Source organism: Ictalurus furcatus, chromosome 2 (assembly GCF_023375685.1).
Source record: "Ictalurus furcatus strain D&B chromosome 2, Billie_1.0, whole genome shotgun sequence".
In the NCBI taxonomy this organism is placed as follows: Eukaryota; Metazoa; Chordata; class Actinopteri; order Siluriformes; family Ictaluridae; genus Ictalurus; species Ictalurus furcatus.
Genome location: NC_071256.1, coordinates 23,137,785 through 23,155,006, shown reverse-complemented (window position 1 = coordinate 23,155,006; position 17,222 = coordinate 23,137,785). Strand labels below are relative to the sequence as shown.

At 40.8% G+C, this 17,222-nt stretch overlaps 2 protein-coding genes across 3 annotated transcripts in view; one reads left to right on the top strand and one right to left on the bottom strand.

Annotated features, from left to right (window-relative positions):
• cyth3b (cytohesin 3b) overlaps window positions 1-2,895 on the top strand; it is a 45,120-nt gene extending 42,225 nt beyond the window's left edge. For both annotated transcript variants that reach the window (XM_053653689.1, XM_053653681.1), the window contains exons 10-13: window positions 1,130-1,206; window positions 1,338-1,409; window positions 1,689-1,843; window positions 2,605-2,895. In XM_053653689.1, coding sequence (XP_053509664.1) covers window positions 1,130-1,206; window positions 1,338-1,409; window positions 1,689-1,843; window positions 2,605-2,677 — 377 coding nt within the window. In that variant the 3' untranslated portion in view covers window positions 2,678-2,895. The remainder of the gene's footprint in view (window positions 1-1,129; window positions 1,207-1,337; window positions 1,410-1,688; window positions 1,844-2,604) is intronic.
• Window positions 2,896-6,166: 3,271 nt separating this feature from the next.
• Window positions 6,167-13,776, bottom strand: cacng5b (calcium channel, voltage-dependent, gamma subunit 5b). The gene is made up of 5 exons (XM_053653669.1): window positions 13,439-13,776; window positions 12,651-12,737; window positions 7,836-7,976; window positions 7,616-7,761; window positions 6,167-6,420 (listed from the first exon to the last, which is right to left on the bottom strand). Exons 1-5 carry the CDS (start codon window positions 13,680-13,682, stop codon window positions 6,178-6,180), a joined length of 861 nt encoding a protein of 286 aa, XP_053509644.1. The 5' UTR covers window positions 13,683-13,776; the 3' UTR covers window positions 6,167-6,177.
• Between the last annotated feature and the right edge of the window lie 3,446 nt (window positions 13,777-17,222).

Genomic DNA, 17,222 nt, shown 5'->3' with positions numbered 1-17,222 from the left:
TTTGCAGAAACAGCTGATCTTTATTTGGGGTTAATCAGAATAATTTCACTCACGGTAGCTGTATGATAATTACTTTTGAACAGGAGTTTGAGTGTGATTGGTTCATTTGTGAACACATCCACATGCCCCATTATAAAAGGGTGTGCACACTTACGCAACCAGGTTATTGTACGTTTTTTTCTTTTCTTTATGAAAACATTTCTGTTTGTTTTTCATTTGCTTGCTTTGTCACATTTACAGTGGGAAAAGATCAGACATGATTTATCTTGGTTTCATATTTTTCATCAACATTAAAACCTGCAATTTTAACAGCCCAAACCATGCCTGAAGCTCCTGCCTAGTTAACGTCCTACAGTTTCCCGACTCTTTCTACTAATGGTGAATGTTCCACACCTACCACCTCACCACATCATATATTTGAATTGTATATCTATATGTATTTTCCTCTTCACACCAGCACCAAGAGTAGTTCCTTCTGGTTTTAACATCTCTGACCTGAATGAAAAGCATTCAGCACAGAAAAACTGCTGAGGAACATTTCTAGATTTGTTTCTGTGGCCAGGGGTTCAAATGAAATGTACTGTACTCCGAGATGTGTATTCTTGCACAGGATGGTGTACTGCTGCATAATGTAGAAATATTTTAAGCACGTACTGTAAAACTTTTTACTTGAGGACCAAAAGTGTTTTACTTTATAAAGGACATACTCATTAAGTCTGCTCTTGTGACCAAATTGTCAGTAGTACAAGTCAGAGAAGTTGTTCAGGAAATTTCAGTCATGACTGAACACAACTGTTCTAGATTTAAATAGTAACACACACACACACACACACACACACACACATAATTACATTGGAAATGAAAACTCTTTATTTTGTAGATATAATTGGACAGTTAACAATGTAAAATCAAACTTAATTTCTACCTAAATATGTGTTTTATTGCACTGGGACTTGGGATACACTCAAGCATTATGTAAACGACAGTTATAAAAATATTTGCCTTGTTATGGTCCACTGATGCTGGCCAATCACAGATCAGTTTGTTCCTGTCTCAGCACAGGTATGTCCAGTATATTTGACTGTGGTTAGTTATGTCACTGTCCTGTGCGCGCCCCCCCCCCCCGCAGGAGGAAGAGTGAAAACCTGGAAAAGGAGGTGGTTCATTTTAACCGACAACTGCCTGTACTACTTTGAGTACACAACGGTTCGTAGGTTTCCTTTACAGTATGTGTTTGTTCAATGTTACTTTTCTCAATGTCAAAAGTGGTCAATTTCTGGAATCAGTTCTAATAAAAGCTTTGGTTTGGTGTGTATTGTGGTCTGTATGTGTCACAGGACAAAGAGCCACGGGGAATCATCCCTCTGGAGAACCTCAGTATCAGAGAGGTGGATGAGCCCAGGAAGCCGGTGAGTGTCACGTAATAACCCTAGATTTGCCCTAGACAGATACCAACAGATGTGAATTTTTATTGTTTGCTTTTTGATTTATTTGATATTGCTATCAATTTAGAAAAAAATGTTGAGATGTAAAATTGCAATGTCTGGAAAAACCGAATGACCTGTTTAGAGGTCTAAAATGAGACGTAAATGTGTCATGGGTACTTGAGTGTGAAAACAGTCTTTGATTCTTGCAGTACATGTAACGCCTGTAATACCTACAACTGAACACTTTTCTTTCCTACCCAGAACTGTTTTGAACTCTACAACCCCAGCCACAAGGGTCAGGTGATCAAAGCGTGTAAGACTGAGGCCGATGGCCGGGTGGTGGAAGGGAACCATGTGGTCTACAGGATATCGGCCCCCACACCAGAGGAGAAAGAGGAGTGGATCAAATCTATAAAGTAAGAACCCCTGTAACATGACCACCAGTTTCCTGCCTTTAAAATGGATATACTGTAATATAAATTAGCCATTTATATTAATGTTCCTAGTGTCAGTTAAAGTGTGACTGACACAGTGAAGGGATTGCATATGCATGTGACCAGGCTGGTTTTTGGTTTTTTGGCTGGGGGGACAGAATGCAGTCTTGCCTCACACAGTACCCCCCACTGTACCATACTTGTCATGGGTTTTTCCTGCCAGAATCAGTGAGGGGATTAGTCAGTGCATATAGCACTGTGGTGGAGAGACAGAGAGATCCAGAACACCAGTAGACCCAGCTCTCACATGCCATCCATTTCAGCTAATCTATCTTCTAATGCTAATGAAGTTCAGTGCATTATTTTCTGCTTAGCAGAGGAGTAGCTCATCCTAACAGGATTTTTGGGCCGTGAAAACTGGAGCGCTCTTTGTAGGGCACTTCTCTGCTGTTCAGGCCAGTTGGAGTGCATCAGGGTGCTTACTGTTTAACACCAGAGCAAAAAAAGCACACTTCCTCAGCTGAATTGATTCCAACTCCGAGCAATCAGAGGGGCGGTGGGTTAACTTCAGAAACCATAGTAACCTAACTAGGTCACTGAACAAACCTTTCTCTCTTGCTCTCTAGTTAAAGTAGGGGTTTGTAGAAATGTGCTTGCATTTCCATATCAAAGATGCTGAAGTCTCTGCTTCCCCTCCCTCTTTGCCCATAATTGATGGCTTCCCTTTTCATCTGTTTCCTCAGAGCCAGCATCAGCAGGGATCCCTTCTACGACATGCTGGCTACCAGGAAACGCCGCATCGCCAACAAAAAGTGATGAGTGTCTCATTGCCATACGTGAGGCCTTGTGACATCATCAACGTAGGACTTTGTCATGGAGGCCGATTCGCCTCAATTTAAACTCATCATCCCTTATTTCGGTCTGTTTTCCCTCCATGTATCAGAGCAAAACGCTGCCGCTGTTGTTTACCCTGCGCTTGCATGGAGGTCAGCGTGCGCACACAGAGTACAGAGGATTACGGATCGACGGGATTCGACCACGAAATTCCGGTGTGTTCGGACCTCATTCTCTCCCCAGTCACTAAAGCAACACTTTGCTCATGTGATGAGTAAGAACGGAAAGCTGGAGCCAGTTAGGATTACGGAAATGAACTGGCGCCCAGTAGCTGATATATTTATCATCAAGTAAATTTAAGCTCTTAGCGTAAGGTATTTCTTTAATGACCAATGAGAGCTATAGCGTACTCCAATCATCCACACATTATATTCTACATTGCCATTTCATTGCAGCTCTAAATGACATAGACTATTATCTCACTATGGTGCTGAACGAGTTTCTGTCTGTGCAATTAGTTCAAGAGAAACAGCATATAAAGCTTGAAATGTTTCAAATATAAATGTGGGAATGCAGTTGAACACTATGTGGCCGTGTTAAGTCAGCTGGACTGATTTCTTTAATTTGTTGACAGAGTACTAGAGAAAATACAGGTATGTTTTTGCATCCTTTTAGCTTTCTTTGTAAATGGGCTGGTGCCAGTGAATTTAAACTTTGTGTTTAGTCGTTAGAAATGAGGGTTAAGAGAGACCACAGGGCCAAGACCTGCATTACGGAAATGTGTGACTGAAGTTATTAAGACAATAATGTAACACAGATGTCTGTTTTATGGAGTTTTCTATTGTTTTCACCCCCGGGGGCCTTGAGCCACATGTATCACTCTACTCAGTGTACAAGTGCTGATCTGGGATCAGTCTTCACTCTTGCTTATGACTATATGGACAAGAGTGATCCTAGATCAGTTCCTTACTCTGAGACGCTTGATGTAGAGGTTTGACAATGTATTGATGTGTCGTGAATGTTTATCTCTGTTAAAAGCTAACATTTTGCTTGCCTTTATGTTCCCTTTACAAACACAAGTGAATATCTTTTTATATTTATTTTCTCTGTGAAATGTTCAACATGTAATTGCTGATACTATGGACTTAAGTTATGTGTAAATACTGTAAACAGTTGTCTTCTTTGTGTATGAGTTACTGCATATAAATCACAACAGCTATGGTTTGGGAAACTCCTTTTGGCAGCTTTATATTGCCGTCATGTCGTGATTCAGAATTATTATGATGATGATGTTTCTTATTATTATTATTAAATGTTACTTTATATGTATTTGTAAAATAAGAGCTCTAGCCCAGGGTGGAATATTATCTTCAGCTGCCTTGTGAAGCTGTACATTAATTTTTATATGACTGTAAAAGCTATTGGTCATTACCATAAAACATTCATAAATCTTTAACCCTGAATCTGATTGCGTGAAAACATTAATTTTGCACAGTCAACAGGAAAGGAAAGTTGCTCTAGAATAAAATCGAAACCGATTCAGACAGTGTGAAAATCAATTTCCAAAACTATTGTACAAAGTACACTTTCTGATGTTTATAAATGTTTACTAAACCAAGTCACATATGGATATGAATAGAAATAATCATCTATAAAAAGCTATAGATGCAAAAATGAGGCTAAATTCATAGTGTTTAAATGTATGACTTTGAAAAGGACACGTCTGCATTTGTTTTGAATTCGTTTCCCTGAAGTTCAGAGTAGTTTTATTTCAGTGTGGAATGAGGGACACTGATATTAGTTCACTTTGTTCCAGGCTTGACTGCCGATCCCTGGGGAGCCCGGATAATTAACATAGTTTTTAAATTGAATTTGACTGCTCAAATATCTGAATTTGTGAACACCGAAAACATCAGTTGCTGTCACTATTTTTCTCTGTTTAATATTTGCCTGTTTTTAATAATGACTAAATGTATCACATTAGAGAATCGATTTCATACAGCACTGAAAAAAACACAAACAAACAAATTAAAAACCCTGACCCTCACTCAGCCAGCTTTGAGCTCACCCACAGTGGGCCTCTTTTATCAAGATGGATACAAACAAATTTACTCACATCTTTTGTAGAATCATTTGCCGTATTTAAAAAAAACAACAAAACTTTTTCAGAAAAAAGCACGTATCATACAAGAGCTCATGAGTTTGTTTACATTTATGAATAAGGACCCTTACTAATGTAAACCCCAACTGGCTTCAAATCATATAAATGGTGATAAGTTACTACAATTTTATATGAGCATTATCTTTGTTGAGTTTAAATAGCTTATTTATTCCAATTGAACACACACACACACACATATACATATATATATACACATATATATATACACACATATATATATATATATATATATATACACACACATATATATACACACACACACACATATATATATATATATATATATAGTTTCCTCCCCCAGTCCAAAGACATGCATGGTAGGCTGATTGGCATGTCCAAAGTGTCTGTAGTGTATGAATGTGTATGTGAATGTGCCCTGCGAGGGATTGGCATCCTGTCCAGGGTGTACCCCGCCTTGTGCCCGATGCTCCTTGGGATAGGCTCCAGGTTTCTCCGTGACCCTGACGGAAGGATAAGCGGTATAGAAGATGGATGGATGGATGGAACTTTGGACATCTAATGGGAATTTTAGTTTGGTGTAGCCTATGAAAATATTTACACACAGCTTTACTAAAGGATAAAGGCCCAGGATTACCTTGTTTCCCTACTCATTTTTAAGATATTACATGTCTGTTGTTCTTTTTGATGCCCTTTCCCTGCTCTTAAAATTACACACAGTGCAATTTAACAGATTTTTCACAGAAACTCATTATGAAGGTGAGCAGATGGAACTGGGGAAGTGAATTCCAGACGCCATACTGTACACTGCAGCTGTTACTCATTACCATCTACAGGTTGGGGTGTCAGGTACATAGTAATATAATAACAATGTAAATAACTTGTGCTTTTTATCTATAGTGTTGTATAAAAACATAAATGTGTACACTGTATACTGTTAAATAATCAGTTATAATTACAACCGGTCTTTGTGGTTGGTTAGGAATTTTGCCACCAAGAGCAGGTCAGCAGTAACACTTTTCTGCCCCCTGCTGGTGAACAAGAGTTCAGGTTCCGACATCATTATGAAATCAACATATCAACCCCTAGAGTCAAATAGTTTAAAAACCTGTCTGTGGACCTTTCTCGTGTCTCCACGTTATTTTACAAAGAAAATTCCTCTCCTAAATGACTTCCATACAACCCACCAATACACCCATACACCAAAATACACCCACCCACCAATACACCCATACACCAACCCACCCACCCACCCGTACACCCAATTTACACCCACACACCCAGCCATTTATCTCCCTGTCTATCTCCCTGTCCACCTTCACATCCGTCCATCTGTCTGCGTTTAGCAGAGTGAAGAGGAGACTTCTTGATACTTAGGGCTCTTGAGCAGGGCTGGGTAGCTGCTGTACATTTGGAGTGAGGCCTCACTGGAGATGTCTGAGGGACTGTGGTGGCGCTGCAGAAACTGAGTCGAGTGCTCGGAGCAGTTGCTGAAACGCTGCCGGTAGAAGCTTGTATGAGGCCTGTACAACTCCTCGGCCGTGTAGCGCTTAGTGAACAGATAGACCGACATGACGCCGGCACTCTGAACAGAAAAGCACAAACAGGTAGAACAGGTTTCTTTTACCGTATAAGCATACCCCAGTTACATTTTTTTTTACTCTGTGTTATTTTCTTTAAACCTTTGCTGAGGGAACTTAAACTGTACTTTAATATCAGTATTTTATTACAGTATTCAATTATCATATGAATGTATTAAATGATAGATCATTAGTTTGTAGTTATATCATTTTAGTATCTATACCTAACTTCTGCTTAAGCTGAAAGGTTTTATAGTGATTTAATTTGATTCAATTTGATTTGTATAGTGCTTTTAGCAATAGATATTGTCACAATGCAGGTTTACAGAAATCCATATACAGAAATAGATCCCTAATGAGCAAGGCAGAGGTGACAAACTCCCTGTGAGGACATGAGGAAGAGACCTTGAGAAGGAACCAAACTCAAAAGGGAGCCCATCCTGTTGTGGATGAGGTCGAATAGTGGGATTAAAAATCATGAGAATTTGCGCTATAAAGTATGCACTATAAAGTCAAACAAGTCAGGCCTTCTCACTTGACATAAGTGGCCGATTTCCCGAATGATCTGAGAGCTGAATGAGCACAAATCCCCACAGCCATATTGCGTAATCTAGTGGAAAGCCCTCCCAGAAGATTGGAGGTTATTATAACAGCAAAAGGGGACCAACTCGGTATCAGCGGCCATGGTTTTGGGATGATCAGGTGTCCGCACACTTTTGGGCATATAGTGTATATAGAAATTAAAATGTTTTAAATCAGCTCTTCAACACAATGTAACTGGTTTGGGTCCTGTGGGTGGAACATTCAGGAGTAAAAACCTTTATTTATTCAGGAATAAATATGATGGTACAAATTTCCCTAATGCTTTGTTAGATTTAATTTACAAAGGAAATAAATTCTAAGATCATATGTGAATTTTATTCTACGCTGTGAGAGTCCCTGGCTGCAAAAAATCTAAGTCATTTCTAAGTCATTAGAAATAATGTGTTAACAATACATGAACATAACAGTACAGCATCCATGATGACAAACGTTTATCTTCATTTATTTAGCTCCATTATGCAGCTTAAACCATGGAATGCGTATGAAATTAAATAACCTTGCTTTCACTATGGAGCTTTGCTCAGAACATTTTTAATTCCAATCATTGGAAATTCGGCTAGGAAATGCAAAGAGCACAGTAATAATGCAGACATGTACCTTTGTCAGTAGGAAGGAGATAGCGGCAAAGGCAAAGGACCAGCCGTATCTGTAGCTGAAATAGGCCTCATTACTTTTACTTCTGTTCAACATCTCATCATTGATGCTGGAGATGTAAAGAACAAGACCCACCACCAGAGAAAGGCCTGACAGAGAGACAGAAAAAATGTTATAGGAGAACAATATGGAGAAGACCGAGTAATAGCAAAGCAAATAGTACCTGAGAGGATGAAGAAGATTCCAGAAGCGAAGGCCAGTACTGTGTGGTGAGGGCGAATGTGTCCGATGTTACTGAGCACAAAGCCGATGAACATGAAGAAGAGGCTGACCAGGGGGAAGGGGGTGGCTGTGCGAATCATCTCTGTATAAGGAAAGTGTTGCTATAGAACAAACTTACACCTAAATGGAACAGGGTTCCTATAGCTTAAGTTAAGTTAGATTTAAGACTTTTTAAGACCACTCGGAATGAAATTTAAGACCACCTTTACAATACCAAAATGTGGGATTCCACTGCCTTGGTTCCCATCGTGCTGAGTTTGAAACACTTTCTACACAAAATATACCATGTCACCATGTCTCATACTAGATATGAGAGGGGTATAAATAAGACAGGTTCCACCTGCACTCCCTAAGCAGGTTCTAATCACTGGCACACAATCTTGAACACCTGATTCTAATTTTATGGATCTGAAGGTGTGATAAATGTAGGGTGTACTTACTTTTTCCATGTGACTGATGTTTTTTTGTTAATTTAAATTGTGAAAATTACTACAAAATGCCCATTTTATGTGTCAATTGATAGCGTGTATAAACTTTATTAACAGGCACAGTTTCAAAGAGGATCAAATGCTTGCTTGTCCAAAAATGTCAAAAAAGCCAATAATTTTCATGGGGTGTGCTTATTTTTTCACATTTCGCAAGCTGCAGAAGAGGTACAGGTTTCTATAATTCCCACCACAAGAGAGCACTATCTACATAACAAACTGCTACTCATGTTTGCACTACCAAATAGTTTCTGCCTGTAAAATCCCATACATAACTTTTTCTCTAACATACACGATTTAAAAATAAATAAATAATAATAATTTTAAAAAAATTATATGTTATACTCATGTTAAGTATCTGGTCAAACAAGCTGTAATGCCAATTAGTAGCTTCCTGTTACTATTATGAAACCATTGGGGTAGAGACTTATAGTACAGAGGTTTATCTTTATATAGGCATGAAAGACAGCAAATCAACATTCATGCTTTTTAATTTTATGATGCCAAGTCCATAATTATGCCACATCTCATGTTAAACAGCAAAGCTGTGTTAGTCTATTAGCCTGCTCTTTTGTTCAAACCACATAAAACTTATCGTTCCCTTTCAGAGGGAACTTCATGTTGCGTTAGCTGAACCCTGTGGGAACACTGTGGCAACACTGTGGGAAGCGGCCTCGCGCGTGACCGGTATCTGAAGCTTGTGTAACATCATGCCTAATTTTATAGGCCTGCCGTGATCAGGTGACGTGGCAATTAAGTACGCCATGTGATATATAAACGACACCTGTGAACCGCGCCTTCAGCCTTATTATCTTCAGCGAGACTGCATGTTTGTAATATATACCAAGATCGGGTTCTTCCCTTCGGCCTTGCTTTATCCCCTCGCACCTTCACAAAGTACATGGATGTCATTGTGGCTCCATTGTGACTCCAGGGCATCCATGTACTAAACTACCTGGACGACTGGTTAATTCTAGCTTGATCCAGGGAACTGGCGGTTCAACATCGAGATGTTGTTTTCGCCCACATGAAGAGCTTGGGGTTCAGGTTGAACCTCAGAAAAGTATGATTTCTCCAGCGCAGTGGACAACTTTTCTAGGGGTTATAAGGTTTCTATTACAATGAGGGCGTTTCTATCCCCAACATGCGTAGGGTCAATCCTGTCAACATTGAGCAAGATAAAGCTGGATCTTGGCATCCCTCCAGTCTCTATGGGAGACTGTTAGAGCTTATGGCAGCAGCAGCCAATGTCATACCATTGGGCCTATTGCACAGGAGACCATTTCAGTGGTGGCTGAGAAGTTGGGGGTTTCATCCAAGGACGAAACCTCTGAGAGTAATCAGTGTCACGCAGCGATGCCTGCATGCTCTGAGAATTTGTGAGTGTCCCCAGTTTCTAGCCTTGGGTCACACTCCTGGGGTGTCTCCTTAGCGCAAGATAGCAATGACAGACACCCCCCTCACGGGCTGGGGCACGGTCTTAGACAGGTCTCTGGAGTGGCCCTCATCTGGAGTGGCATATAAATTGCCTAGAAATGTGGGCCATATTTCTAGCACTAGAATTCTTTCTTCCTCAATTGAGAGATCACCATGTGTTTACAGACAACACAGTGGTGGTCTCATTGACCACCAGAGAGGATTATGTTCGCGCCCCCTGTTCAGGAATACGCAACTTATTCTTCTCTGGGCAGAGGGAAAGTTTTGTCAGTGAGTGCAATGTACATTCTGGGCAACTGGAATGTGGCGACAGACATCATGTTGAGGCAGGGGCTGAGGCCCAGGGATTGGTGGCTCCATCCACAAGTGGTGGAGTCCATGTGCCTGAGGTTTGGCCAAGCGGGAGTGAAGGGACAACACGCTGCCCGCTGTGGTTCGCCTTCACTTCTCCCACACAATTAGGGCTGGACGCCATGGTGCACATGTGGCCGAGGTCAGATCTGTACGCTTTTCTCCCGATTGCTCTGCTCCCACAAGTTCTAGCGAGAATTAGCCAAGACCGTCTACGTCTGCTGCCAGTAGCACCTTATTGGCCAGCTCGAATATGGTTCTCAGAGATAATATCCCTGCTAGACGGCACTCCTTCAGAGATTCCCATCTGCAGGGATCTACTGTCTTAAGCCAGAGGGCTGATTTATCACCCTTGGCCAGAACTATGGAAACTGTGGGTCTGGCCCCTGAGCGGCACCAGCTCATAGATTCTGGTCTCACAACTGAGGTTGTAGAGACCATGTAGAATGCTAGAACACCATCCACAGCGAAATTATATGCGCTTAAGTGGCAACTTTTGGTCTCATGTTGTGAGGAACGTCAGCTAGACCCAGCGAACTGTGCAATAGCTACAGTCCTGGAGTTTGTACAAGGACAGTTGTCAGCATGGTTGGCTCCTCCTACAATCAGGGTCTATGTGGCCACCATTTTGGTTAGCCACGCTCCTATTGATGGAGCATCTGTGGGGCAACATCCTCTAACTTCGAGGGATATGGGTGGTGTTAAGCAGCTGAGGCACATCTGCAGACCACACAAACCTTCCTGGAACCTTTCTGTGGTCCTGGAAGGTCTATCAGGTGCTGAATTTGAGCCCTTAGTGTCAGTCTCTGAGAAGCTTCTGACTCTAAAGGTAGCTCTTCTGCTGGCCCTGACATCTCTCAAGCAAGTAGGAGATCTACAAGCTCTCTGTTGCCCCTTCCTGCCTTGACTTTACCCCTGGATTAGCCAAGGCCTTCCTGTATCCCAAGCCAGGTTATATTCCTAAAGTGCCTGAATCTGCTGCCCAGCCAGTAATGTTGCAGGCTTTCTGCCCTCCTCTGTTCCTCATACCGGAACAAGAGAAATTGCACCGAATGTGCAGTATGGGCTCTGTGTACTTAAGTCCACCGCTCTGGCCAGTGGTATAAGTCAGAGCAGCTGCTGGTCGGCTTTGGCGGTGACAGCAGAGATGATGCTGTGTGGAAACAACACATCTCTAATTGGATAGTGGAAGCTATCTCTATCACTTATGAGGTGCGCAGTCTCGCTACGCCTCTGGACATAATGGCTCATTCCACTAGGGGGGTCGCCTCCTTGAAGGCTTTGTCCAAAGGGGTATCCTTACAGGATGTGTGTGCTGCTGCGGGGTGGTCTATACCTCACACATTCTTTTGATTTTACAGCCTGGATATACATTCCGGCCCAGGCTCGGGTGTCTTGCAGTGACCCTCGGGCTCGGGTCTTTTTGAACAGGCCGTACCCTCAGCATGATGGAGTGGGTATTCTCGTTCCCATACTGTTCAGTTAATGCAACGTAAAGTTCCCTTTGTAAGGGAACGTCTGGGTGCATGTAACCCTGTTCCCTGAGAAGGGAACGAGACGTTGCGTAGTTTTGTCATACTGGGGCATGCCTGTGAATTGCGTCTTCGCTTCAGATAATAGAGGCTGAAGGCATGGTTCACAGGTGTCGTTTATATATTACGCGACGCACTTAATTGCCACGTCACCTGATCAAGGCAGGCCTATAAAATTAGGTATGATGTTTCACAAGCTTCAGATATCGGTCACATGAGGGTGCTTCCCACCACGTTCAGCTAACGCAACATTCCCTTCTCAGGGAAAAGGTTTACGTGCGTAACCCCGACGTTTTATCATGTGTCATGTGTACCCTGTGTAATGTGTACTTTAATTGGATGATGTTTGCTTAATCTATTTACTTGTTTCTCCTCCTGAGGTATTCTGGGAAAATAAACTAAGGAGCAAGCTTAGCCAATCTGTGTACCTGCATGATTTTGGGAGATGGTAGGAAACCAGAGAACCTGAAAAAAACCCATGCAAATACGGAGAACATGTGACACTTTGCACAGACAGTAACCCAAGCCCAGGAACACAGTAAACTGGAGCTGTGAGGCAGCAATGCTACCCACTCTGGCACTGTGTCACCCTGTAGTTCACATGTAGATGACGCTAATGATGATGGTGTAAAGGATGTGAGAGCAACACAGGTTTAAATAGATTAGTCCCAATGGACTCTACAACTAGGGGGGAAATCTGTTGTTAAAAGCAATGCTGTAGATGCTGTAGATGGCACAAATTAAAGCTTATTATTTTCTTATTAATTTTTCTTGAAAGAGAGGGAGAGTTTCGCCCCATTCATATCAGGTGGTCCTGAATGTAACCTATCAATTAGGCTAATCAGAATGCACTTAATAAATACTGTATGTCGTGAGCTGAGAGCATAGGATATTTTCCATACATCAGGCAGGATGCTGTAGATGGGTTTAGAAATATAGAAAGGCACTTACTCAGGACACTGACTGTAGATTCACTGGTGAGTTGCACGCTTATAGGCATAAGATACTCTATGGTGAAGCAGCGGCCCATCTCCTCTCCTAGTAGAGATCAAAAATGACAGAGTAAGAGAGAGAGAGAGAGAGAGATCAAGCATATGAGGATGTCAAAGCACTGACTCATTGACACTCACACTCAAAATACATTGAGATTTGCAGGTTCATGATGCTCAAAATGCACTCACAGTGTCATCACATGGAGAATACAGTTAACCAGCACAGTGGTGTTGGTTTTTTAAAATTATTTTTTCTTTTACAATTTTTATGAATAGCTAAAGATAATGGTTCACTTACACTTATAGCCTATGAGTGTGAGATCAGTTAAATAATTGTAGTACCAGTGCTCACCTATAAAACCCATTTGTTCACAGTATGCCATATGCGTGTGTGTGTGTGTGTGTGTGTGTGTGTTTGTTTGTGTGCGTGTGTGTGTTAATCTTGGTACTGTATATAGCCACAGTATCCATATAGATGACTTCTACTTGCAATTTCATTATGATATATTTTATATGGCCTAATGATCAGAAGCTCATGAGCTCACACCCCAACACTGCCAAAACTGTACCCATTCTTGAAGCAATCCCTGAACAGGGCTTCGAGTCATGATGCCATAACAGGAAAACTGATACAGAGTCTCACCTTATAGTGTGCTACTTTCTGAACACATGCTTTGACACTCCGATACGCAGCTAACTACTGTTTTTAAAAAATTTTATGAGATGTAAAGAAAAGAACTCCCTCACCTGACAGAAAGCAGAGTCTCCACAGGCCAGAATGTAGATACGTGTGGATGCTGGTGCTCTGGTTGAAAGGCAAGATGACCCCCTCCTCTAGGTAGAGCCAGTAATCAGTGCTAACAGCTATACCCAGCAGGCTCAGGCCACACACTGCGAACACACTGCTCAGCAGGGTTAGCGCTTTTCTGCGACACATACTCATACCACCAACCTCCTGTAGGCAAAAACCCAGATGAAGAATAACAATCATAGTCACATACACTTGACCATGCAACCAAGAACATATGATTGTTTCTGCCAGGAATATATCTTTCCTTATTTGGTTTTAGTCTGATATTCTCAAACTTTTCCAGCACCCTTTGTATTTTTTATTTTTTTTGGAAAATCTTTGGGAAACTTGTTATTCTGAATGGCTCCTGGGTGCAGTAACTTCTTAGTCTGAGGGGGCAGACGTGACCTTAAATGAGAACGCATGTCTGGAGACTCTATCTCTAAAATGTGCACTTTAATGTCTGGAACATCTCAAGCGAGTTAAGTCTTCATAATGGATGGATGAATGTTTGAGCAATACACAAATACATGTTTAAATTTCATGATACTTTTTTGGCAACATTTCATTCATAGTACAGTGCTTATTCGTCAGTTTTGCCCATTCTTTGAGCTCCGCCTCCTCAGGGAGTTGGATTGGCTTATAAATTTTAAACACTTTCTGACCCTACATTCACACCCACCCTTAAGCCTTAAAACTTTCTCACTAGTGTCTTCAGACCTGTACCAATCCATACAGGATTTCTGCAGAAAATTCGCAATCAAACAATTGCAAAATCCTGGATGGATTGATATACTCTTGTTAGAGATCATATTTACTAAAACAAAGTAAAAAAAGAAGGAAGTTTACAGCTCTCAGGATGAAACCAGAATCTGCTTTGTGATGATCTCTTCGTGTACAAGGTATAGCTGCACACATGCTGCCACCCACTTAGAATACATTTTGTTCACCTTCTACACACTATAAGTACTGCATAAGGTGTAATGTTCACCTTCAAATGACTTCTGACAAGTTCTATTTTGAGCATGCCATGCTTCTGAACATACTGTAGACCTTCTCAATCCATTTCAGTTGCTGAGGTTGAGTTAGGAAGTTGATATGTCTAATCACACAGACTGGGGAAAATGAATGTTTGTCCTTGAGTACTAGTAGTCTACCAATCTGGAATAACTCAGCATTCTAGCTGATGCCCACCATGGTAGCAATCACTCTGGATTGAATATGTTAAACATTTTCTTATACACAGGCCTCTAATAGTGTTTTGACCTTTTCACACCTGGCTCGTTTGTTTCGGGACCTGGTGCGTTTTCTTCCTTGGTTTGGTCCATTTAGACATATATGGGCACGGCAATCGCACTCGATTCCACACAAAAACAACAAACTCTCTGACCCAACAGACCAATCAACCAATCTGTATAGCAATGCATGATGGGAACTTCATTTTGTAAAAAGCATGTTTGTTTTGCTAATGGCTCACAACATGAATCACGGTTTAACGTGGACTGAAAATGAGGTAAAATGCCTCATTGAAATTTGGTCTGACAAACATTTTTCAGAATAGTTTTCAAAAATGCATAAAAAACAGAGGTTTACAAGGTGTTTAGCGAGCATGTCAAGGAGATGGGCTTTAATCGCTCTGTGGAACATATAATTAAATAAATTACAATAACTACAGCTAAAAACAAAACCACAATAAGCTCATGGAGGAGGTGTCTATCCATCCTAATGGATGAACGCTATGCACATTACACATTACTGTCTACACTTCTTCTACATTGGATTTTTCATTACTATGGTGTTGAACAAAAACGTTCTTTTGTTTTTAACAGCTAAACGCAAAACCTGACGAACAATGTTTGCAGCACTCCTGAGTACTAGCACATTTGATAATACTCAATGTTTATAACACAGGCTGGTTTTACTCTACAATAATGTGAGACTTCTAAATGTAAATGAGATCGTGTGTGTAGTGGTGTGGGAAGTTATTCACTGTTTCAAACAGCCAAAAAAGGCTGTGAAAATTTGCCTGCATCAGTGGATGAGTCACTTCACTGTACCGGTGGGAGTAGGAGGAAACTTTTTACTGATGGCTTAGACTAATCTACACGTACAGGTGACCTGCAAGTGATGAATCATTCTTGTTTCTTCCAAGGAGCTGCCTCTGCATCTCTGTCTCTTTCTTTCTTTCTTTTTTCACACACATTTTCTTTCCCTTTAGTCTCCAGCAGTGATTAGGCATTCAAACTCACTTGCTGTAGTCTTTCTGTCTTTCTCCAGAAGTCCGCCCTTAAATCTAATCAACATATGCGCACACATTTGACAAATAAAATGTCAGATGTCTGGGTCACCAACAAGTTACAAGGATAATAAAGTGAATAACTAAGATTACAGACAGTATATAGCTTTCTCTTTAAAACATCACATATAGATTTTCTCCAATTTACAGTAATACGTTTTTATTTATTCATTCTAATGTCATACAGTGCCATTTTTTCTTAAGAATACTAATGCAAAGGTACACAGATAAATCCCCATTATTGAAGTAAAACCTAGTGTAAATGAAGGCTGAAAGAGTTTTTCAGTACTGGATATTGTGCTGTACGTCTGTGTGTGTATGTCTGTCTGTTTGTCTCTCTCTCTCTCTCTCTCTCTCTCTCTCTCTCTCTCCCTCAGAGATACCTCTATGGTGTGGTTTCATTTTCACCAGCAGTAGCAGATTAACTGATGTAAATCAGTTCACGCCTTTCATATTTTAACCCATCATACCATCTAACATTGCATATGTATTCTCCCATGATTAACACATCTTATGTTCTGATTAAGTTTAAAGGGTTAAGCTGTAAGAAAATGCAAAGCACATAAACATTTCTATAGCATACACACAGTATGGAAGACTGCATTAGTGCTCAAAAAGCCTAAAGTGAGCCCAGAAACCTAAACCATGATAAAAAAAACCCAACATTTCATTTCAATTAGTGTATTCAGAAATTTTCTTTACTATATTACCAACATGGGAGAAAATGATATAATCTGTGCATATTGCTCTCCTTTAAACCAATAAAAAAAATGGTTTCCAACCAAACAAATTTATAAACAGTAAAATACTAGCCAAATGGTATTCTTACTTCTACATAACAGTGTGATAAACAGTCATTACTAAGAGAGAGAGAGAGAGAGAGAGAGAGAGAGAGAGAGAGATGAGGAGAATATGGATGGAAAACTAACTGTTTAGCAGTCCAGCAGAATTTCGACTCAGCTGTTAAACTTGGGTTTGTTTCAGAAACGAAATGACATTACAATCCAGCCGAGGAGATTAACTGAGGAAAACATTCATCTTCCTCTTCACCAACAGCGTCCTTCAGTCACACAGCGGCTCGCTATCCTGACATGCGGTCTGACACGAAGCTCTGCAAGCTTTAAAGCCACAGTCACACCAGAACACGCCTCCTAACGCTGCTAACTGCTGAAATGTTACACTACATGGCCATATCCCACACATATGTGGGTCTTCCCTAAACTGTTGCCATCAATTTGGAAGCACACAATTGTCTAAAATGACTTTGTATGCTTAAACATTAAGATTTCCCTTCTTACTAATGCTTTTGAGAGGCTGGATGAGCACAAAGCCTTCTCAGAAGATTGGAGGCTGTCATATTTACATTTACATTTATTCATTTAGCAGACACTTTTATCCAAAGCGACTTACAAATGAGGAAATACAAGCAAAGCGATATATCAAAC